Source organism: Cololabis saira, chromosome 18 (genome assembly GCF_033807715.1).
Source record: "Cololabis saira isolate AMF1-May2022 chromosome 18, fColSai1.1, whole genome shotgun sequence".
Lineage (NCBI taxonomy): Eukaryota > Metazoa > Chordata > Actinopteri > Beloniformes > Belonidae > Cololabis > Cololabis saira.
Genome location: NC_084604.1, coordinates 8884009 through 8908328, shown reverse-complemented (window position 1 = coordinate 8908328; position 24320 = coordinate 8884009). Strand labels below are relative to the sequence as shown.

The 24320-nt window shown below is 44.0% G+C and overlaps 1 protein-coding gene across 5 annotated transcripts in view; it reads right to left on the bottom strand.

Moving 5' to 3' along the window:
• Window positions 1-3965: 3965 nt before the first annotated feature.
• Window positions 3966-24320, bottom strand: part of kidins220b (kinase D-interacting substrate 220b) — a 42178-nt gene continuing 21823 nt past the window's right edge. For 2 of the 5 annotated variants that reach the window (XM_061706924.1, XM_061706925.1), the window contains exons 19-30: window positions 20416-20653; window positions 19217-19308; window positions 17920-18064; window positions 17660-17822; window positions 16372-16550; window positions 14604-14839; window positions 14230-14346; window positions 12557-12586; window positions 9242-9379; window positions 8243-8341; window positions 7929-8159; window positions 3966-7051 (exon numbers count right to left, since the gene is read on the bottom strand). In XM_061706924.1, the coding sequence (XP_061562908.1) occupies window positions 5927-7051; window positions 7929-8159; window positions 8243-8341; window positions 9242-9379; window positions 12557-12586; window positions 14230-14346; window positions 14604-14839; window positions 16372-16550; window positions 17660-17822; window positions 17920-18064; window positions 19217-19308; window positions 20416-20653 (2793 nt within the window). In that variant the 3' untranslated portion in view covers window positions 3966-5926. The remainder of the gene's footprint in view (window positions 7052-7928; window positions 8160-8242; window positions 8342-9241; window positions 9380-12556; window positions 12587-14229; window positions 14347-14603; window positions 14840-16371; window positions 16551-17659; window positions 17823-17919; window positions 18065-19216; window positions 19309-20415; window positions 20654-24320) is intronic. The other 3 variants (XM_061706926.1, XM_061706927.1, XM_061706928.1) reach the window with 3 other exon arrangements.

Genomic DNA, 24320 nt, shown 5'->3' with positions numbered 1-24320 from the left:
TGACTTGGTGATTGGGAGATAGGTGGAGGGTGGAGCTTCAGAAACAATACTGACTTGGTGATTGGGAGATAGGTGGAGGGTGGAGCTTCAGGCCAAAACAAAAAATGACAACATAAACATCAGTTGAGGGCTGCAACTCCTCTTTTTAAACTGGAATATCCTGGCTTGAGTGCTGTTGTCAGTGACATAAGTATTTGAAATGAACATGATTTTTAAATGTCTCTTGACATATCGGGGTCATTTTATGATTCGTTTTATTATTGCTCTTACATACAGCTCCTTTAATTGAGTTAGGTGTTATATAAATAAACATATTTTCTTGTCCTGCATTTAATTTACATTTTTAGTATTCTATTTTGCTGAGGTTTTGTGACGTTTCCAGTTATTTTCACTATTTACTTATTCTAAAATTTTCTTCTATTGAAATACATTTTTTTGTTTTTGTTTTTGTATTTGCCTTATTTAGTATGCACTTATTCATCTTTAGTTGTACTTGGATTTATCTTTAATCTATCTGTTTTTGGTTGTTATTTGTTTTTTTTTTGTTTTTTTTTTCATTTTCGTTTTTTCATTTAGGAAAATTAATTTTCTTTTTTTCATTGTTTTCTGCTTATTATTATCCTTAGTTTTTATTTGTTTTTGTTTTTTTTGTCTTGTTTTTCTTTTTAGTTGTTGTTCTTTGTACTTGTCATCTACTTTGTTATATTCTGTTTAACTAACATTTTATATTGTACTGTAAAAGTTTTATAGAAATGTATATTTGTACTGTTGGACCCCAGGAAGAATAGTTGCTGCTGAGGCAGCAACTAATGGGGATCTGAAATAAATAAATAAAAAAAAGATTCAATCCCAGATTTGAAAAGGATTCCCGTGAAAGTACCGGTAGTGCGCGTGAAGCGGGTTTACTGCTGTTTAGAGCAAGTATTCTATATAATCAATATTTACAGTCTCCTGATCAAAGTTGGCAGCATAAAGTCAGGATGTTCCACAAAAATACAGCATCTTTAAGCATCCAGGACTGTCTGACTGGAAATATTATTCACGTCGCACATCCATTTATTTTTGCTGGAAAACAAAGATCCTATAAACATCATGATTAAAGAAATGTTCTTTTACAGGAACATGTTGAGGCAAAGCTTGTTTTATGATGGGTGGGATAGGCGGGGCCCCCTGGGGTCAGCATACCCCCTCGTTTGCACCCCGATAACACCCAGCTATCACTACCACTACTACCATTTAGCAAATGAAAGGGAAAAGATCAGCGCTCACCTTGGCTCCATGTCATTGACAGCTACAAATCAAGCCAGAAATCTTGGTGTAATTATTGACTCAGACCTGAACTTCAACAGCTATTTAAAGTTTATCACTAAATCTGCCTATTATCACCTGAAAAACATTGCTAGAATTTTTAAGGGTATTCTGTCTAAACAAGACATGGAAAAACTTATTCATGCATTCATTTTTAGTAGGTTGGATTATTGCAATGGCATCTTTACAGGCCTTAACAAGAAATCTATCAGGCAGGCACTGAGATCCTCTTCCCAGGCTCTGTTGGTTGTCCCTCGGACAAAGTTAATAACCAAAGGTGATCGAGCATTTGCATGTTTTGCCCCCAGGGTATGGAACGAGCTCCCCTTCCACTTAAGAACAGTTGATTCTGTGGACATTTTTAAACGACTGCTAAAAACTCATCTTTTTAGAAAGGCTTTTCCACAGCTGGAATGATTAATTGTTGTGTGTTGATTGTTAACTCCATATTGTCTATTCTATTTGTTGTCTTATTTTATTAGAAATATTGGTTCCTGAATTGTTTTATTGATCATAATTGACTTGTTTTATTTTGTTCTTGTTAAAGCACTTTGTGACTGTCAATGTCTGTGAAAGGTGCTCTATAAATAAACTTTACTTACTTTACTTACAGCTGCAGCTGATCCAGAACGCTGCCGCCAGAGTCCTTACAAACACCAGGAAACTGGACCATATTACACCAGGAAACTGGACCATATTACACCAGGAAACTGGACCATATTACACCAGGAAACTGGACCATATTACACCAGGAAACTGGACCATATTACACCAGGAAACTGGACCATATTACACCAGGAAACTGGACCATATTACACCGGTCATGAAATCACTACACTGGCTTCCAGTGAGTCAAATGATAGAGTTTAAAATCTTACTGCTGGTCTACAAAGACCTGAATGGTCTTGGACCAAAATACATGGTTGATCTGTTAGTTCCTATGAAGCTCCCAGACCCCTGAGGTTCATCTGGATCTGGTTTGTTGTGGTTCCAGAACCAGAACCAAGCAAGGTGAGGCAGCGTTCAGGTATTCTGCTCCTCACCGGTGGAACAAACTTCCTGTAGACCTGAGGTCTGCTGCAACTGTAGATCCTTTAAATCAGCCCTAAAAACATTACTGTTTAATTAAATACTTAACTGCTCTACTGCCCTTACTTATTAACAACTTGTGCTTTTTATTATTTTACCTCTTTTCTTATCATTTTATTTGTTATTTACTGTTTCATTATGTCTTGCTGCTTTTAATGTTGATGTAAAGCACTTTGAATTACCTTATGTTGAATTGTGCTATACAGATAAACTTGCCTTGCCTTAGCAGACTAAATCTGAGAGAACAAATACAACAATTTGCCCGGGGAGCAGTTAGGGTTAAGGCCTTGCTCAGGGGCCCAAGGTGATTCATCTTGGTTCATTCTGGAGCTTGAACCTGGTCCTTCAGACTGGTCCCAAGCTGCTGAACTGACGGTAAGACCATTAAATGTCCTAAGTATACCATGAGTCCTTGAGGAATGGAAGGATGTTCATAGAAGAGGCAAAGCACTTCCCACCAGTTCTGCTTGAACTTTTTTTTTTTGTCTCCCAGGTCTTTGGAATCCTAATTTTTCAGATAAATCCAACCAGGAAACTCCAAAATCTCAGTTCCTCTACCGACCACTTGGATCCAGGTCCAGGTCCTGCTGTTCCTCTATCGACCACTTGGGTTAGATTCAATTTAGTTTGTAGAACAAAGAGTTGAAGATTGGTTCTAACCAGAGCTGGGTAGAGGAGCCAAAAATTGTACTCAAGTAAAAGTACTGTTACTTCAGAATAATTTGACTCAAGTAGAAATAAAAAGTATTCATCCAAATAATTACTTGAGTAAAAGTAAAAAAGTACTTGGTAAAAAACTACTCAAGTACTGAGTAACTGTTGAGTAACGTCTGAATGGTTGTGTTAAAAAAATAAATCAAACAGACAAAAGTACAAAATAATCATCTTCAGGCAAATTAAATCAATAAAATAAAGTTAATAAAAAATAGCTTAAATTAAAATAATCTTAAAGTAAATTCAAGTAGTTTAATACATAATAAAATAACAGAATAAAAAAATAAATTAAGCACAAGTAGCACAAAATTTCAAGCCTTTATACTTTTCTTTTTTAACCAGGCAGAAACTGTGTGTGTTTGAGTCTGTGTAAATGTGACAAAACATGCAAAAACAAACATTTTTCCCAAAGAATCACTCAGTGATGTCATGAGATTGACCCGTACGCGGATAAAAGGGATAAAAGAAAAGTAACAGCTCAACGTAGCCTAATGTAGCGGAGTAAGAGGAACAGTTTCTTCTTCACAAATCTACTCAAGTAAAAGTTAAAAGTATAGTGATTCAAAACTACTCCTAAAAGTACAACATCCAACCAACCAAAACTTACTCAAGTAAATGTAACAGAGTAAATGTAACTCGTTACTAGCCACCTCTGGTTCTAACCATCCATTACTGTCCTCTCCAAGTATCTTGATTGTTTACGGTTTTCAAATATTGGACATTAAAGTGCACAGAGACTGAAAGAGGGAGAGTGCGGGAACATGAGTGGATACAGACACCTGGATTTGAGAGGTTCTCTCAGAACTTCAGCAGTGTTGAAACTTGATCTGATAAAAAAACATGAAGCAGCAGTGTTCAACATCCAGATTTATTCACTTTTTCTAGTCCACGACAGTCACATGATCACACAAGCAGCAGAGACAGCGAACAATATCACCACCTAAACACTGGAACAACACAAATTCACTAAAAACATCCAATACTAGTGAGGCTCTTATTCTGAAGGAGACTGATTCAAACTTTACTTCGGGTTCAATGAAGCCTGACTTGTCCGTAGAAAGTAGGTGGAGATGAACCCGGTGTTCAATAAACCATCGTTCCTCGATCAACCTCAGAATAAAAAGCAGTCGTGGTGACGCAGGAAGGAGCAACTTCCTGTCTGAACACAGAAACAGCAACACAGTCAACGGTCACGGTTAATACTGATCACACTTCTGGAGATCCTGGAGCACCGATCGGGCTAAACATCTGCAATCAGCTCAGTGGATCCATTTAGAAAAGGACTGGCTGGTTTTAGCTGAAGGGATGGAGCACGAGTGGCTCCTGGTGACGTTAGCGGGAGGAACTCTGATTGGCTGTTTATGGTTTGATGAAGGTACATCAGAGTAGGCCTGTGTTGAAAAAAAAACCAAACAATTTTCCGATTCTAAATTGATTCTAATATTAATTCCTAAAAATCGATTTGTATGTCTAAAGATCGATTTTTTTTTTTTCATCATTACATTACAACTTTTGGTATTTTTTTTGTTTATGCCCATTAGATTATTAGACACAAGCATAACTAGTGCCATGTTTTTGCCTTTAAATATGTTTAAAGGTATGAAAACATTAAAGTTTTCAGTTATAATTGCATACATTGTCTATATTTCATTACTTTATATACTGTCTTGGGGTTATATTTCCATGAAATGCTAAAAACCAAATTCTCAAAAATTCAAAACCGAAAAAATGAAAACCGAATGTGGGAAAAAAATGAAATCGATTTCATACGTCCCTGTTTCCTCCCTGGATCTGTTTGATAATTCTTCCCCACGATGTTTCTGAAAGCAGTTCTATCAGCATTCTGGGAGCTGATTGGTCCTTACAGCATCATTAGCTGCCAATACTTGCTGTTGAATCTCAATATAATACTAGTATCTCGAAAAAGCTCAACAAAAATGTTTTAATAACACTAACCCAGATTGATATGGGAATCGAATCCAATCGTGATAATCGATTCTGAATCTTAAGAATCGGAATCGATTCTTGACATTTGAATGGATCCCCAGCCCTGCATCAGACACCTGTGATCAAGTGTTGCCATGACAACGCCCCACGTAGACTCCTGCCACCGAGACCTGAGCCTGGAGAGACTCAGCTAGCTGCCGCTCCGGCCCATCATGCACCTGCACCGCCGCTCTGAGGCGGGGATCCATCAGTCATTCATATCTTTAAAATATTTTATGTAATACTGTATTTGACCCAGTCGTTTTGACCGTATAGAAACGTAATTCTTGCCATTGTAAGAATGAGATGTACCTGCTGTACTCTACTGCCCTTACTTTTTAACAACTTGTGCTTTTCATTATTGTGGCAGGGTGCAGGATTGGCTGACCCCAGTAGCACGAGTTGGCTACTATTATTTTACCTCTTTTCTTATTATTTTATTTGTTATTCACTGTTTAATTGTGTCTTGCCGCTTTTAATGTTGATGTAAAGCACTTTGAATTACCTTGTGTTGAATTGTGCTATACAAATAAACTTGCCTTGTCTTGAATAAAATCCAACATGTGCTGATTCCAGACGTTTACCTCTCAGTTCCCTCCAAACCTTCAGTCCATTAAATACTTTTGTTGTTAAACGACAACATGCAGCTTCTAGTTTACGTGCAGACGTGGCGCTGGAGCGACCACAGCAGAGAGCATGCAGCTACGACCACGACACCAAGGACGACACTTCCACAACAGTTAGGCGGCTCCTGGGAGCTCCTGATTGGTCGAAGAGGAGGGGGCGGTTCTCACGGCCCCCGGGGCGGCTCCTCGTGCTCCCGGCGAGGTCACAGGATGCTCTCGCGCTCCTCGCCGAACGCCAGGGTGTCGGAGGAGACGGTGCAGACCTCGGGGGGGTCTCCGGGCTTCAGGCCCCTCTTCAGGTGCACCACCCGGACGTTCTCGTTGTTGGGGGCGGGCCGGGTGGCGGTCGGGGCCACGATGACGTCGGCGGTGGAGGAGGAGGTGGGCTCGGGGCGTGTCTGAGCGTTGGTGTTGTTGTTGAGCGTCACGTTGCTGGGCGTGCGGTTCAGGTTGGCTCCCCGGGAGGACGGCCAGCTGTCGTCGGGGCTGCTGGCCAGCAGGCTGCACTGGTCCTCGGAGCAGATGGACATGCGGGCCACGGCCGGGTCCTGCAGGCCGCCCAGGCCGGCGGGGACGCCGCGCTTCCGGGCCGGGCCGTCCTCGTCCAGCTCGATGAGGTCGGAGCGCTCCAGCTGCGACAGCTCCGCCTCCTCGTCCTGCAGCGAGTGGTTGGGCGAGCTCTCGTTGGAGCGTACGCCCGAGTCCGACGAGTCCTTCTTGTCCAGCGTGGCGTCCGACAGGTAGTCCTTCCCCTTGAGCGCCAGCGAGCCGCCGGGCGGCTTCTGCTCGGCCGCCTTCTTGCTGTCTTTGAGCAGGGGGGCGTTGTCCGACTCCTCCGACTCCTCGTCGTCGCTCGTCAGTTTCTGGTAGCGCAGCCCGCCGCCGGCTTTCAGCTTCAGGTCGGCGGCGCCCTGGAACAGCCCTTTGTCTGCAGACTTCTTACGGGTCAGCAGGGACTTGGAGGAGCCGTGGTCGCCCTTCTCATCCTCCTCCGTGATCGGGTCCAGGCCGTCGTTGTTGGAGACGAAGTCGGCGTTGTCGGCCGCCGGTTTGGCAGCGCTCCGCTTGTTGTAGGACTTGCGTCCGTCTTGCTCGGCGCCGTCCTTGCTCTTGTCCTCGGAGGACGGCGTCATGAACTGCTCGGGCTGCGGCTGGACGGGCTTCTCCCGGCCGCTGCCGCCGCCCATCTCCAGCGTGGCCATCTGGGCGATGTACTCCTGGTAGGCGCAGCGGTACTCCTGCTGCTGCTTGTCCGTCAGCTTGGCGATGTCGTTGGAGGATTCCTGGGAGTTGAGGCTGGTCATGCTGGCGGTGCGGTGAGCGCCCCCCTGAGGACAGATGGCAGAACAACGCTGAAGCTGAGCGGAGCAAAGCCATCACCATAACCCCACAGGGAATAATCAATAAGCCCTCACAGTTAACAGGGTTTACCAGCAATGATTCTTTTACTCTTAAAAAAGCTGATAATTGATCAAATCTGTTCAGTAACTGATCAGAACTAAGCCTGTGTTAAAAAAAAATCGATTTTCTGATACTAAATCGATTCTCATATGAATTCCTAAAAATTGATTTCTATGTCTAAAGATCGATTTTATTTTTTTATTAATTTTTTTTTTTTTTTTTTTTTTTTTTTCTCATCATTACATTTTTTCCTGGTGAACTTTAATCCCAGTAGTTTTGAAAACTCCTGAACTAAATTAACTTTTCTTTAGAGAAAATGCTGGACATTTCAGCTTAAATTTCTAAATGTTATATTAGTTCAATGAAGTTCATATTATCTATATTTACTATAGCTTGTTTGGTTTCTTTGTTATCGGACACGGTTTGTCATGAAATACCTGAAAAATGCCGGTGCTTCATGTCCAGCTGTGTCTGGTGACAGAATAAATCAGACAAGCTAAAATAATTTGTTTACTGCATGAACTGTTGCAATTTCTTTCTTTTTTTGCACTTTAAATTGATATTGAAAGGCCTATTTGAGTTATTTATTTCTTTGTTATTTCACAATAATTATTGTGAAATTATTATTTCAATCATTTTACCGTCATATAATCCAGGAAACACTAACCCAAATCAATATTGAAATGGATCGAATCAAATGGTGATAATCGATTCTGGATCTTAATAATCGGAATCGAATCGATTCTTGACATTTGAGTCGATATCATTCCTAATCAGAACCCGGTTAAACGTCTCTATGGTTACCATCCAGGGGGCGTGTCCGGGCCGCGGCCCCTCATCCAATCCCACGCCGCTCAGCTCCTCGAAGCTCAGGTTGAAGCTGTACATGGGCGACCCGTCCGGGTGGGCGGCGCCGGCGTGTGGCGGCGCGGCGGCCCGCCGCCCCGCCTCAGGGTGAACGCCCGCCACGCTGCCTTGCTCGCTGGCCGCTTCCTCGTTCAGCACCTGGCTCTCCAGGACACGCAGGTCCAGAACCTGCAGAGGGAGGCAGAGCCGGGTCAGACCTGGAACCGGTTCTGGTGTAAAACGGGCCTGAAGCGTTAGCGCGGCAGACCCACCATGGCTCGGAACAGCTGCCAGTCTCCGAAGTTCATGTTCATCTCCTTCTTCAGCTCATCGATGTTGCACTGGGACAGAACTCTGCCGTTCACGTTGGCCTGGAATCACAACACAGAGCAGAACCTGGTCAGAACCTGCTCAGAACCTGCTCAGAACCCGGTCAGAACCCAGTCTGGGGCTGCAGCAGGTTCCGAGCAACGGAAACGAGAGCCCTGCTGCGCGGGACTGTTTTCTTCATCCCGCTCCCGCTGAATTTCTGACCATTACCACCCGCAATGTGCGTGTTCAACTCCCGCCCGCATCGGCAAAACTCTGAAAATTCATGCCGCACAATAATAGAATTCAATTTTTATACAGAAAATAATTACAGTACATCTGAAACAAATGATTATAACAATATATTCGAGAGAAAAAGCGTTATTAAGAGTTATTTTGCCTCATTCAAATCATCATGTTGAAGTTTGCATCATAACTTCTCCTCAGCTGCCGGTTTACCTGCCGAACTTCCACCCATTTTTCTCCAGATTGTCGCTACGTTTCTCCATTTTCTGTTATCGCTTCTAATATTTTCTTCTTCTTTCTTACTGCTATTTTATTTTTCTTCTGCGTGACAGGGGTTCGCTTTGGCCTGGGGAATTAAATTCAGCACTCCCTTTAAAGATATCTCGCGCCATCTAGCGTTGTGAATGGGTATAACGTCCAGACCCCGAATGTAAGACGACCACCACTTTTTCAGTCTTATTTCAATGCAAAAAACACTGTCTTATATTCGGGCCAATACGGTAAGTGAATACACTTGAATTGAAAGTTCAAGGAGCGATTCATACGAACATCCTCAGTTCAAGACCAGGACCCAGGAACCAGGAACCAGGAACCAGGAACCAGGACCCCCCCAGACTGAGGGAGGTTCCTTTGACCTAAACTCCAGCCAGCCGGCAGCGTGATCTCCAGCATCACGTGATCGGCTGCTCTGCGTTTCTGAGCGACGCGTCACTGACCTTCCTGATGGTGGCGGCGTACTGTCCAGTCAGGTTCTGGTCCATGCCGTCCATCTGCCGCACACGCTCGCACACGGCGTCCGTCGTCATGGAGCTGAGGAGGACGGACGGAGTCACGGACACGATGGAAGGAGCACCCTGGAAACACACACACACACACACACACGCACACACACACACACACACACACACACACAAGTTAAAAACATCTGTTTGCAGTGTCAGCTACATCTGAGGTTGTACCGGTCGTCAGGACTCAACAACAACCCAGGGTTAAATGGGGGAACCAATCGTTGCATGACCTTGCAAGTCCAATCATTCGTCCCCAGAGGACAGTAGGAAGCCGTCCGTCATGCAATCAGCACGTCAGCCGGTGTCTGACCAAGACACCTGCAAGTCTGGAGCTCATATCTCTGTTGGTGAACTTAAACTGCTGCTGGTTTAAGAGTGCAGTGGGGGTGGGGGGGTCATGGGGGGGTGATGGGGGGCTAACGAAGCAGGAAGAGAGACAGAATTCAGATGGGTGGCAGGCATGTGGAGCCCCGCCATAGCTGAATTTTGTTCCTTTTCCTGCCCCATAGGTCTTACAAAAGGTGTCAGTGATGAAAGCACAAGTTTCCAGAATGAGCAGATCAAGCAACTACTACAGCTACGGGTGGACCAGGGGAGATGCATGCTGGGAGATGTAGCAGTTGGAACATTAGATCTTTATGTCCACAGCAACCGGATGAGTTTGGGCTGAACTCCGGTTTGGATGTTGCCAAATCATAGCTCAAATGTGGCTAAATCGTAGCTCAGATGTGGCTAAATCGTAGCTCAGATGTGGCTAAATCGTAGCTCAGATGTGGCTAAAACAAACTCTGGCTCAGACACGGCTGAGCTCTGGCTAAACTTCCGTTCGGGTTTCAGCTAAACTCTGGCACGGCTCTTTTTGTTGACAACCTCAACCTACTAAACTACTAAAACATCCTCTATGAATGTGTGAACACTTTATACTGCAGCTTAGGGCTGGGCGATTTTGGACGAAAATAAAATCCCGATTCCTTTTCTCTAAAAACCTGATTTTCGATTTTTTTGGTAAAACTACAAAAGACAATGGAATAAATTGTTTCAAATATTTTATCTTTATTTTTAAAGAAAAATAGCAAACAAATTTCCCTATTGGGAATGAAGTGCAATTGAAAGATACTGTAAATCCTCCTTGAGTTTAGTAAAGTGACAACATTTAAAATTTTCTTGACCAAACAAAGATGACTAGACGAGCTCTGTCTGTAATGCAGACAGCTGCAAAAAAGGAAAATCGATTTTCCGATTTTCCTTTTTTTAACATCGTCTTGATTAATAAATCCGATTTAGATTTAAAATCGATTACACAGCCCTACTGCAGCTGACAGTGCAGTTTACCAGTTTCCACCGCTCCAGCTGCAGCTCCTCCAATCACAGCCAGGGGGCGTGTTTGCCAAATGTCAATCATAGAGCGGTGAACCTGCTCCAGACAACCTCCCTCCTCCCTTCCTGCCTGCTTCACGTAAACATTGACACACCACCGCTTGAGGAAAACTAGATGTGAGGTGGTTGTAAGAGATTTATTAAAACAAACACTGCAGGTAAAGTTGCTGATATTTCCTTCAGCAGCTACTGTTTACACATGTAAGCGAAGTAAGCAGAAGAAAAAGAAGAAGGCAGCTGCAGAGAAGCAAGAAAAAAAGACAAACTGACGCGCCTGAATAAACCTCCGGTGAACGTTGGAGCGGTGTTTGGGGGCGGTGGACGGAGCTGCTGGACTTATTGGATGTAGAATCAGCAGTGATTGTTGACAGGAATCTCATTTTTGCCCATCTGGTTTATTTTTTGGCATTTAGGAGCAGACTAAGTGTATAAGGCGTACAGTAATGCCTGCATATTGTAAAAGAGGAAGATTGCGAGCTCAGCTGAGAAGGTTATTTTCACTTTATACTGAAAAGTTAAGTTGGCTTTATTATATATATATACTATATATTTATTCAAACTTTATTTGAACATTATCTACGGAAGAGTATTAGGGCCAGGCAGGAGAAAAATAAAATATTTTAAAAGGATTTTTTTTTCATTATGCATTTCAAAATGTCGAGAAAAAAGTCGAATTGTCAAGATTAATGTACAATTTTGAGAAAAAAATAAAAATGTCAAGAATAATGTTGAAATACACTCTCAAGAAAAAAGTAAAAATTTTGTGAATAAAATTGAAATGTTGAGAAAAAAGGCAAAATTTCGACTTTATTCTTGAAATTTCGACTTTATTCTTGAAATTGTATTTTAACATTAATCTCGACATTTCAACTTTTTTCCTCAACATTTAGACTTTTTTTCTCAAAATGCACAATAAAAAAAAAATCTTCCCCTCTCATATTTTTTCTCCTGCCTGGCCCTAATACTCCTCTAGTAAAGTAACAAACACAGACACGTGTTTGTGTTGTTATCAGGCGCTCTGTGCCCCCAGCGTCCACATAAACGCTTCAAGGACAACACATCCACTAAGTCTAAGTAAAAACTAAAAGTCACGTTACGTAGCACTCCATAATTCATACAGAGAGACATATGACAGGTGGACACAAGGTGTCTCGCCAAAGTCTGCGTTAAGTCTGGGTGAACTGTGGCTGAATTAACAGTTATATCTGAGATTCTAATGAGATGCTGACTTAAATGTCTCACAGCCTGTTCAAATGTGCTAGCTGCTTCTTTAGATTTGTTCTTAAATAACTTAGTAAGGTCAGCTTGTTTTCTAAGCTGCACGGAAGTGAAAATAAGTTTGTGAAATAACTTTTGTGAGCTATTTTGTAAAACTGAAACATTGAAGTTTGAATTTATTCACAATACCATAATAATAGTTATTATAATACAATCAAATTAAGTGGGTAGAGTGAATGGGTCCCCCAAGGAAGCTAGGAAAGCTTATAGCCGGGGGCCCCCTTCCATTCATAAGGGTTGTCCACTAAGTTCCATCAGATTTCAAAATGACCACAATAAACCAGTAACACCACCGCTTTAAAGAATCCTGTTTGTGTTATTTGTGAGATAATAAACTAACTTCTCTGTTGTGGTTTCTTCTTAAGAGCTTAGGATGTACCATTCAACTGAACTACTCTGTTGGGACCACAAGGCCATGAACCACTAGCTCAAACAGAGGTGTAGGGACTAGTGGACTGTGGGGATTTTTGCTGGGGTAAATGTCTGAAAACTGGAGCTACTAGAACAAGAAAGTGTTCATCCCAAACCCGATGTTTGCTGTGGACATCAGAGGAGGACAGGGGAGGTGATTCAGGGACAATTCAGTACCTGCTTCCTTCTTAGAGATGAACCCTTACACTGCAGACGGACAGACAGACAAGATGAAAACGTCAGGAAAACACACAGGAGCAGTGACACACAGAGGAATGAATCAAGAACATCAGCAGCTGCACTCCAACAACCGCAGAAGAAGAAGAGCAAAGGAAGCTCGGGAGCGCAGAAGAAGAAGACAGATGACACTGAAAGTGGTTTTGTGAAGTTAACAGTAACTCTGTTTTAAACTGGGACCAGTTACTTTTAGTTATATTCAACTTGATTAACAGTACTAGCTGACCAGCTAATTTGAACTTAATTAACAGTGTTGGTTTACTGGAACTAATTAAGTTAACAGTACTAGTGCTAGTTTATTGAAACCAGCTAATTAGTTATATTTAACTCCATTAACAATGCTAGTTTACTGGAACCAGCTAACTTGAACCCCATTAATAGTACAGGGTTACTGGAACCAGCTAACTTGAGCTCTATTAACAGTGCTAGTTTACTGGAACTAATTAATTTAACAGTACTAGTGCTAGTTTACTGGAACCAGCTAACTTTAACAGCCTGTCCTAACTGCACGCGAGCGTCCGACTATCGCGTCGCACTGTGTTACATTGAACGCTCTCTGTCCACAATGAAAGCGTTATGGGCCCCCACGTTATTTTGATTGACAGCTGAAACTCGCTTTTTAAGGCTGATTTATGGTTCCACGTTACACCAACGCAGAGCCTACGGCGTAGATTTTACACGGAACCATAAATCAGCCTTTATTCACTGCACTACCCGCCCGTGCGCTCCTGAAAGAAACTCCTAAAATAACTCCTAAAAGAGTAAAGAGACAAATAAAAGATGGGTGAGTACTTGTTATCTTCATTTCACTACAAAAACCTCAATAAAGTGGCATATTATTGTTATTATATATTATCTTATTATTATTATTAATTATTACTATTATATATTATCTTATTATTATATCTTATCAGAAACTTCCAGCTTCCTGGCGATCTCCCTTCAGCCAGCTGCCACTTTTTTGAAGTGAAATGAGGAGGAATCATAGAGATAACTTCTCATTTCAACTAACTGGATCAGACGTTCCTCATCCATGACTGTTTCCTACAGCGCTTTCAACCGGCTTTCAACGCGAGCAACAGGAAGAAAATAGAAGCAGGGCGTCCGACAAATGTTCAGCTCAAAACGGTGCGTCCAGTTAGGACAGTCCAATAGAAAATAAAGCAATGGAATTGATTTTGTCGCTAACGCTCGCTCGCATCGCATGAAGTTATGACACGGTAACTCCATTAGTAGCACTAGTGTACTGGAACTAATTTAGTTAATAGTACTAGTGCTAGTTTATTGAAACCAGCTCTTTTACTCCTGACCGAAAACAAACTGTTTTAGTCATGAATGGAACCCGCCCTTTTTGTCTGGGCCGGTACCAGCCCTTCTATTTTGGATCCACAACCAGCTGTTTCATTCTAGATCGGAACCAGCTCTTATAGTCTGCAGTCATGATATCCATCACATTGAAATGCCACATTAAAAAGTTCCTAGATGTGAAACCTCCTACTTCAAAAGCAGAAATGATTATCGACTTGTTTCGGGTGAGACTTGGTCCGTACATGTTCAGGGACTAACAATCAGTAAGGGATGTCAATTTGACTTCAGCTGCTGGTGGTACTTACAAGCGCAGCGGCATCCCGGATGAAGCCGCTTTTAGGAGGTGGGCGTGGATAAAGGTGTGGTGGGAAGGAGGCCACGAGTGGGCGTGGCAGCTGGTAAAGATGATGGGGGAAATATGGCTGGGGAAGGGGCAAAAAAATCAAAATAATGTTCATGGAGGTGAATCAACATAAGAAACTTAAAAAGAAGTGAATCTCTGCTGAAACATGTTTCTGCTCAAAACATGAGCCATAAAACATCACGAGCTGCTCACGTGACAGCGGAGATTCACTTTAAAACATGGAAACGGAACCAAATGAAGAATGAAGAACCAAACTGAAGCAGGAGTTGGGGGATCAATGGAGGGGTGGGGTGAGGGGGCGGGGTCTGTACGTACCCTGTTGTAAAAGGGGTGCTGTGGGCCGACCATCCCGCTGTAGTAGCTGCTGTGGGGCTGCGGGGAGACAACGCCCCCTCCTGCGTGGTTGAAAGGTCCGCTGAAGGATGCAGATGGAGAGCAGTTGGACGAGACCTGGCTGTAGACGGAGGTGGGGCGGGGCTGAGCCTCCGGCAGGGGGACCGGCGGGTACGTGACTGCACCCATGTTCATCTGCTCCCGGGCTGCACGCACATCTGCAGCAGAGAGACACATCTGGATGAGGAGTGCTGGCAGGGTCCTCTGTGACATCAGCAGATCCCTTTTAAATGGTTTTTATAACGGTATTTTAGCAAGTGTTGGGGTGGAAGCCTGACATTGGAGGACAGGAACAGGATTAATAAACTTATTAAAAAGGCTGGATCTGTCATAGGTATGAGCCCTTCTTCTCTGGAGGTCAGAACAGAGCAGAGGACTAGGAGGAAGCTCAGAGCTATCCTGTCCCAAGATGATCATCCCCTGTTAGTGCTGGGCGGTATAACCAAAAATTTATATCACGGTATTTTTCAAAATTATAATCGGTTTCACGGTATATCACGGTATTTTTTTTTTCATGCACAACTGGGTGTTAACCACATTTTCTAATGATTTGGAAAGGAATTGCTGCGGTAAATTGGCTTAGAATGGCCTATTTTAATGTCATGAGGAGGAAATATTGTAGAAAAACATTAATGTCCACACTAGTATAGATAAATTTGATTTAGGCATGCTTTTCAAAGAAAAAATCTTTTACAAAATTACAAGGTAGAAAATATTTATTGAACATAAAAAACTGAACATTTTTTAATTTCCCAGCATTATGTTGTTTTGGTTCCACCTCCTGGTGAATGTTAGGTAAAATTCTTACGTGGTTACTTTTTGGTTGGCCAACAATTTATGTTTGTGGTGCGCAACCGGTACGGAAGCGGCCAGTCTATTTCCTTATTTTACAACGCCGTTATTAATTGTTCGGATTTTTTCCCCACTTATTCCACCGAACACCGAAAGTGTTTTTTTGCCATTTTCGGCTGAACAATTTCGGTTACCGAACAATCGGTGCATCACTGCTGCTAAACAGTCCCCTCACAAACAGTGTCCAGCGGCGCTACGTTCCGCCGCGTGGCGCGGCGTTCCCAACGTTGTGTACGCTACTGTACATACTCACCGGTATTACGGTATATGAAAAATTCATATCATAAGAAAAATAAACACCGGTATTCGGTATGAACCGGTATACCGGTATATAAGTAGCAGAAGTAGACGGCTTCTTTTGCCCAGATGCTCCACAGAGAGATTTAGGAAGTCCTTTGTTCCTGCAGCAACCAGACTTTTTAACTTGGACTGCTGATGTCATGTCTTGCTGCTACTGTATATTAACCCTTGTACTGCACATTGCACTTTAAACTGCATCCACTGTTTTAGACTCTTTTGCTGCCATATTCTTTTGTACAGTGCACTTTAATTACAGCTATATTCTTAGCTGTTTAATTTGCTGCTATACTTGTCCTGCACATTGTACTTTTAAATGGATTGTATTCTTTTTCTTTTATCTCCTTTTTTTGGGGGGGGTCATTTTCTGGTTATTTTCTGTTGTATTGATCCACTGCTGTCCCTAGGTGGAGATATGTTAATGTGTATTGTTATGTTGTATTGTTGTGGCCATGGTGGCAATGAAGTTTTGAATCAATCAATCAATCAATCAATCAATCAATCCATCAATCCATCCCCCACAACTGGCCCCGGTGGTTACCTGAGATGATCTCTCTGAGTTTGGGGTCAAGGTTCACTGTGCAGGGCAGGAAGGTACGAATGTCTCTGGTCGTCAAGATGGGAGTCCGCGACGACAGGAAAACCTCAAAGCTACGGACGTCGCCATCAATCTCCAACAGTGGCTCCACGTCTTTGGTGGTGGGGATGTTCTTCAACACTCTGAGAGGAAAGCAGACACAATTAATGGAAGGACACTTCTGTGTGCCACACGTGTCAGGAGACTAACGTTACACCTGCAGCAGACGCGGTTGAGACATGAGCCTGGGATATACTTGCAGTTCAGAACGCGTACACATCATGGCCGCCACGCGTATCCTGCGTTCATTTCACAGGTCGACGTGCACGTTCTCAAAAAGACACAGAATGCTACGCGACCTGCAGTTCTGGCTCTGGCCATGAGTGGTGCTGGTCCCGGTCTGATACCAGCTGGTCACAAGTGACAACGCGGAGGTCGCTGGCACAGTTTCTTTTGCCGAGATCACAACCAAAGCAATGTTATAATCTCCTACATCATCCAATGTTGTCATGTAAACTTGTTTGTTGTTCTAATCTGCTACTGCTACTACTACTGCTACTACCGCTGCTGCTAAATATTTAATCACTTTTCCAACTGTTGTAGACATTTTTTGCTCATATGTGCGGCGCTTTTTTTGTGTACTATATGTATGTTTTATTCTAATGATTATTGGTTGTGATGAGTTTAACTCCCCATACCACCTTAAAATGTTGCTCTATGATGGATATACCAGTGTTTTCGCCTTGATGAGTGATTGTTTTCACCTGTGCTCATTACCACCCCTGTGGTTATTTATATGGGTTCCTTTCTCTGTATTGCTTTTGCCCTGATGAAGGCCAGATAGGCTGAAACATGTTGGCAGCCGTTTTTTAATAAAGGCTTTTTTATCTTTTTATCCACCTCGTCTCGAGTGCCTGGATCTTTAGCTTCTATTTTTCCACTTTTCCAACTGTTGCTCTGCTTACTGCCCCCTATCGGTCACCGCTGCGACGCGCTCTCCTCGCGTACCACGCGAGCGACGTTGCGGTTGGTGGTGCACACGAACGGACATGAACGGATGTGAATGCAAGCACCAACTGCAAGTATATCCCAGGCTTAACGTTACACCTGCAGCAAACTGGGTTAATGTATTGCTGCAGGTCCGGATCCTAGTGGACGCTAGAGTGGACGGAGGTCGTCCCTCAGACAGATCCGATCAGCTGCTGTGGTTAAGGTTCAGGTTACTGACATGAAAACAAGGGTGACCCCTGACCTCTCGTAGATGGTCTTGAGCGAGGCCTGCTCGGGGACTCCATCGGTCTCCTCCAGGTACAGGATGAGCCAGGACGTCCTGTAGGGCCACTGCTCCGTCATGTTGATCCAGGATGCCAGGCGGTCCCAGTTGAAGTTGATCTGATTGGCTCGCAGGAGTCGACCTGGACGCAGACAGGAAGACAGGGGTTGATCTGTTGCTGCAGAAACTTAATTGGATCCAGGTGCGAGGAGGTGCTGGAGAGAGGAAGGACATCACACCTGTGACGGACACAATGTTCAGCAGCCTCCTCATGACCTGTGGGCTGATGTCGCTGAACCAGTCCTCCGTCACCATGAGCTTGGTCAGGTCGAAGGACATCTGACGGGTCACGGAGCGCTGCACCTGACGCCGCCGGTATGTGTCCTGCTCACCAGAGGTGTCTTCAGTATTCACACTCATTACTCAGGTAGAAGTATAGATACTACAGTTTAAAAATACTCCTGTAGAAGTTGAAGTATCAACTCAAGTTTTTTACTCAAGTAAAAGTATAAAAGTACTGGTTTCAAAACTACTTAAAGTATAAAAGTAAAAGTAATGTAAGGGGGAAAAAGCCATTAAGGACAAAAGCCATTGAAAATGAATGCATCTTAGTATAGTGCAAATATATTAAAGAACCATATATGTGTACTATTGAGCATTAACATGTGTTTCAGAGAGCAGGAGATATGATGACTAGTTGGTGCAAAAAGTCAAACTTCAGAGGCATGTTATCATTTATCCTAACCTTTATTGGAATGTACATCCAAGTTTAGTTGCAGGAATCTGAGGGAACGGATGTAAGAACAAAACTGGACAAGAACATCTGAAACAACCACAACCAAATTCACTCTATCCGGATGGAGCAATTTAACTGGATAGTTTTTTTTTTTAAAGGCCGAAATGAAATAGAGTAACAAGGCTGTTTTTAAATGTAAGGAGTAAAAAGTACAGATAATTGTGTGAAAATGTAAGGAGTAAAAGTAAAAAGTCGTCTGAAAAATAATTACTCCAGTGAAGTATAGATGACCAAAATTTCTACTTAAGTAAGGTAACGAAGTATTTGTACTTCGTTACTCTGCTGCTCACACACACCACAGGTCACATGACCTCAAACATGTGACTCAGAGGTCAAAATCATCAACCCCCAAGAAAATATGGAACATTCCCCCACAATTCCTGAAACATCTCCCACCACGCAGCGCAGCGGTCCTCTCAGAGCATCCACGACAGAGACCCTGCGGAGCCAGCAGCTGCTGAAGGCAGCGCTACGGCAGGAACACGGTCGGACGGAAACAACCGAGCTGCTTCTTTTCACACCGATGCAGAATTTATGTTTAGCAGTTTAGCAGCAAGTTCATAGCAGAAGTTAAATACATCAAATGTTTTTGAAGAAATCACCTTCAATGTTCTTGTTAGCTGACATGTCTCCAACAAACTTGGGCTAATTAAAACCTAGTAGCTGAATAAAATCATTCATCCATAATCCCTTTAGTGTGTGTGTGTGTGCGTGTGTGTGTGTGCGTGTGCGTGTTGTACCCGGCGGGTGAGCGTGGTTTTGCTGCCGATCCTGGTCAGTTCTCCCAGACTGTGTTGAGACAGTTTCCTGTCCAGCTCCTCGTGCCAGCCAGCTGAAAGACAGAAGTTCACCTGGTTAGAAGCGAGTTAACTCCAGTCTGGCCCAAGAACCTGCTGATGAGGGCTAAGCTAACCCAGCTGCTGGGAACCAGGACATTTAAAAGTTCAAATGTTGGATCCGATCCATGATCCTAAATATGCCTGTAATTAATGAATCGCAATTAACGTGCTAATTTGACACCCCTAATTCTAATATGATCAAGTGACAGTCGGCTCAGCCAATAACCAGCCGTTATCACTTCCTCCTCTATCACCGTCATCCTACGGCGCTTAGCGAAGCAACAGCCAGTTGGTATGAGGCAGTGTTGGCTAAACGTGACGGTTATTTTGGTTTCATGAGATGTGGTGGGCGTGTTCTCTTCAGCTTCCTAAACAACATGGCTCCTCCCTGCATAAAAAAAAACGGGCTTCAAAACCGCTCCTCAGAAACGACTTTTCTTGTTTGTAAGAAAACAACAACTGTGAAGCTTTGACGGTGCGTGGGTTTGTTAATGTCTGATGTTAGTACCGTATTGGCCCGAATATAAGACGACCTTGATTGTAAGACGACCCCCTCTTTTTCAAGACTCAAGTTTGAAAAAAGACTTTTTAAACACCAAATTCAATTTTTATACAGAAAATAATTACAGTACATCTGAAACAAATGATAACAATATATTAGAGAGAAAAAGCCTGTTCTTTTGCCTCATTCAAATCATCATCTTGAAGTTTGCATCATAACTTCTTCGACCCACTTTTCTCCAGATTGTCGCTACGTTTCTCCATTTTCTGTTATCTCTTCTGTTATTTTCTTATCTTTTCTTTCTTACCGCTATTTTTATTTTTCTTCTTCGTGACAGGGGTTTGCTTTGGCCTAGGGGGGTTAAGTTCGGCATTCGCTTTAAAGATATCTGGCGCCATCTAGCGGTGTGAATGGGTATAACGTCTAGACCCCGAATGTAAGACGACCCCCACTTTTTCAGACTTATTTAAATGCAAAAAACACCGTCTTATATTCGGGCCAATACGGTATTCAGGGAGAGTCATGAACCAGGTGAGTACTCAACGCCAGCCCTTCTTCTCTCTCGGGAGTGGGTCATTGTTTGTGTCGTCATGGTTACCGTCAGTGTTGGCGGGGTCTCCATTGGCGGGCGCGGCAGCACACATCTTCCTGGCGCTGGAGAGTCCTCGGCTGTTGAGGAACACGGGCAGGTGGACGATGTTCCTCATGTAGTCGTGTCCGTTGATGTTGGAGTCTCTGAGGACGCTGTTCAGGTTCTGGTTGATGGCTTTGATGATGATGTGAGGGTCGCTGGCAAAGATGGAGATGAAGGGACCTTTGGAGAATAAAACCCGCACCTGCAGAGGAAAACCCGCATGGCTGAATGATTTTACAGCTGATTGGATCACCACCAACATCCTTTCCTACATTTCCAGAAATGACATCTCTGTGTGACGTCCACCAGCCTTCATCTCCAGCTCTGTTCACACAGCGGTTCCTTCAACTGTAGGGCCTTTTCCAGCCCTGGTGCTGTGTGAACAGTCCAGGACGGGGGTCGGCAACCCGCAGCTCTAGAGCCGCCCTAGTGGCTCCTGGAGCTTTTTCAAACATTTTTGAAAATGGAAATAGATGGGGGAGGGAAATATATTTTTTGTTTCTGTAGGACCAACATGACACAAACATTCTTAATGTTTTCCAATGCTGTAAAAATGTTTAGAATCAATATTAAATTTCAACATTTCTGTTTACGAAGATTTGCGTCATAGCCTGCGACACACGTTTCTGCCAGCAGGACGGCGCCAGGCAGGTGGCTGTTGTAAACAAACCGGCGGCTGTGTGATGGCCATGGATCCCAAAGGGAAAAAGAGAAAAATAACTGAGGAGAAAAGAGGATTCAACATTTCTTGGACAGAGTCATTTGCATTCATTGCCTGAATGTTTGGTCTGTAGCGAGAAGTTGTCCAATAACAAAAAGAGTCATGTGGAAAGACGTTTCCAGGGAAGGAAATGCTACATTTGCAGCAGAGTTCCCAGTTGGGAGGGAGAGAAAAAGTGCTATTGCATTACTTCTGGAAAAATTAGAGGAGCGCAAAAATAGATTTAAGAAGTGGATTGCATCTCCAAACTCCACTACTGCTGCAAGTTTTGTTGCAACCGGGGAGATAATAAAGCATGGAAAACCGTTTGCAGACATATTTGCAGACTTCAAAACCAAAACCGAGATAATACAGACTCTCTCCGCTAAGACAGTGAAGGAAAGGGCCATTAAGATGGCAGCAGCATCACCAATCAGCAAATCAAGGACATAAATTCAGCGGCAGCTACTCAATTATTGTGTTGAGTCGTGTGATGTGATTGATATTGAGCAGACTGCTTTTATGCAGGTATGTTAACTCTTAAAGGTGACCTATTATGAAAAACACGTTTTTTCTTGTTTTGACATACAGTGGTCTCCCCTCACCCTGCCAGCACAGGGGAGACAAAATACCATGAAATTCTGCAAGGTCTCTGACCCCGCCGGACAGAGTCCCCCAGTGTCACGTGACCTTTTTTTGAGCCATTCTGAATCTGCGCCTAGGGTGACGTCACCATAGGCGCTCATTTCCATAGGTTCAGCCTCCGCTGCTGAAACCACGCCCACAACCAGCTCTCTCCGCTGCTGGAGCGGTGCTTCCTTCAGCCAGTCAGACGCTGCGCCGCGGATCCAGGTTAAATCATCCAGGTTCCCGGGTGGTTTGAGAGCTGGGTCCTCGGGGTCTTTCCCAGGTCGGACCAGCTTCACCCTCCAACATTTCCAGCCAAATCTGTCGGTTTGATCCCCGTAAACGGGCGATGCGCAGCGGATGCGCTCCGGAGCCGATCTGTGCGCCCGCCGCGGGGTTGCAGCGCCCGTTGCGCAGCAGCCGCCGGGCAGATCCGGCTGAAATTCCGCTGGTCGGTCCCCGGGAGTCCCTGCTACCAGTCAAGGCCGGTTCCTGCGGTCCCGGCCGGTCGGAACCGGTCAGATTTCCCGGTTAAAGCCGCGGTGATGCGCGCGGCTCCAGCCTACTTTCTGGTTCCCAAAGCGGGGTTTCCGACTAAATTGTCTAGGTTCCCAGCCGCTTTGGGAGCAGGGATTTCTGGGGTACGTCCCAGGCTGGACCAGCTTCACCCTCCGAGACTTTCAGAGAAATCTGTCGGTTTGATCACCGGTAACGGGCGATGCGCCCCGGAGCCACGCCGGGCGCCCGGCGTGGCTCCGGGGCAGCGTTCAGCATCCGCCGGGCAGATCCGGCTGAAATAGTGCATAAATGTTATTTATGTACAACTCATATTTTATTTTTTTAACAATAAAGTTGCCATTTGTGAAAATTCAGTGTTGTGATAATTTACAGGCTTGGGCTGCTCTGGCGGAGCGAGGTTTATTCTCCTCCCCTGCTACACGTCATTCAGGGAGCCAATCAGCACAGAGCCTCATTATCATACCCCCCCCTTCCCTAAAAATGAGGCGCAGAAAAAGAGGTTAGAAGCGGTAAAACTAGTGACAGGGCCCACAGGCTGGATTTATGATTTATGTATAAAAAACAAGCTTTAGATTGTTTTTAAGACATTCAAGGCCTGTTTAAAATATACATTAAATGCCATAATAGGTCTCCTTTAAGTATTTGTAGCCAACTTAGTCATTTTGATAGTAGGCTAATATAACTAATATAGAAACATGCAGCATGTGTTGCCTTCATTCTAATGCTTATACAAGACTTTTCATTTTTTGCGGCTCCAGACACATTTGTTTTTTTGGTCCAATATGGCTTTTTCAACATTTTGGGTCCCTGGTCCAGGAGGGGGAGCTGTGGAACGTCTCCCAGCCGGGCCTGGAATCAGAGCGCCATGGACAAGAAAGAAGAGAAAAATACCAGTGGGTTTCCTCCACACTGGTCAGTGAGGCAGACGTCTCTTAGTCATGGTGGCACTAGATACTCAGTCAACCCTCCTCCAGTTGCTTAGCAACCTGGAGGAGCCCCCACCTGCTGTAGCCGCCGTCTGTCTTACAGTTGCGGGCCAGAATCCATCAGTGACAAGGAACTGTGTCCTCCAACATAACAACCAGGCAGAGAAACGTACAGTACATTCATCTTAACATTAAAACAGAGCTTGTCAGATGGCCATGGACACTAAAGCCCTGTGCAGGAATGTTTTCTTCATCCCGCCCCCGCTGAATTTATGACCATTACCGCCCGCTGCCGCAGTGTTTATATCCACTCCCGCCCGCATCCGCAAAACTCTGAGAATTCACGCCCGCACAATAATAGAGATGCATTGATTTAGTGTCCTCTCCCGTCCCGCAAGAGAAATGTCCAGACAAATCTATCTGATTTAATGTTAACATGATCATTGTGCAGCTTGATGGATAATTGACAGTTCATAGGCACCTGACTGAAAGTTAGATGCAAATCCATCATCGTCATCATCGACAAGCTATTTCGCCTTCCACGCACAAATCAATTATGTGATTGAGGTTATAGCAACAAGAGTAGCTTCGAGTGGCTCTAATAACACTAATAAATAACATAAAATAAACAAGTTAACGAATGAAACGAATTAATTTAACAAATGAATCACTTTTATATTGCTGTGGAGGAAGAGAATGTTGCTGACTGACTGAGGTTCCAATCCTCCGTCTCTCTTCCAAGATGCTCCACAGACACTAAACGCAGTTTCTCCAAATATCTGACTGGCCTTGCTTTGACTTGTAAATACCTTGTTTGAGGTTTATTTTCCACCTCATTGATTTCCATTTTGTCGCCAGGCTACATCCCGATCCTGCAGTGTTTGTTTTAGCGCCCTCAGCAAAGTTCAAACCGCCCGCTCCCGCCAGATTTGCGTTGGGTCCCGCAAATCCCAACGCAGCTCTGATGGCTCAGTGGGTTGAGAGGGCACCATTCACAGAGGCTGTAGCCCTCGTGAAGGCGGTGCAGGTTCGAGTCCCGGCCTGTCGCTCCTTACTACATGTCTTCCCCCTCCTCTTTAACTCTTTCCTGTCTACCT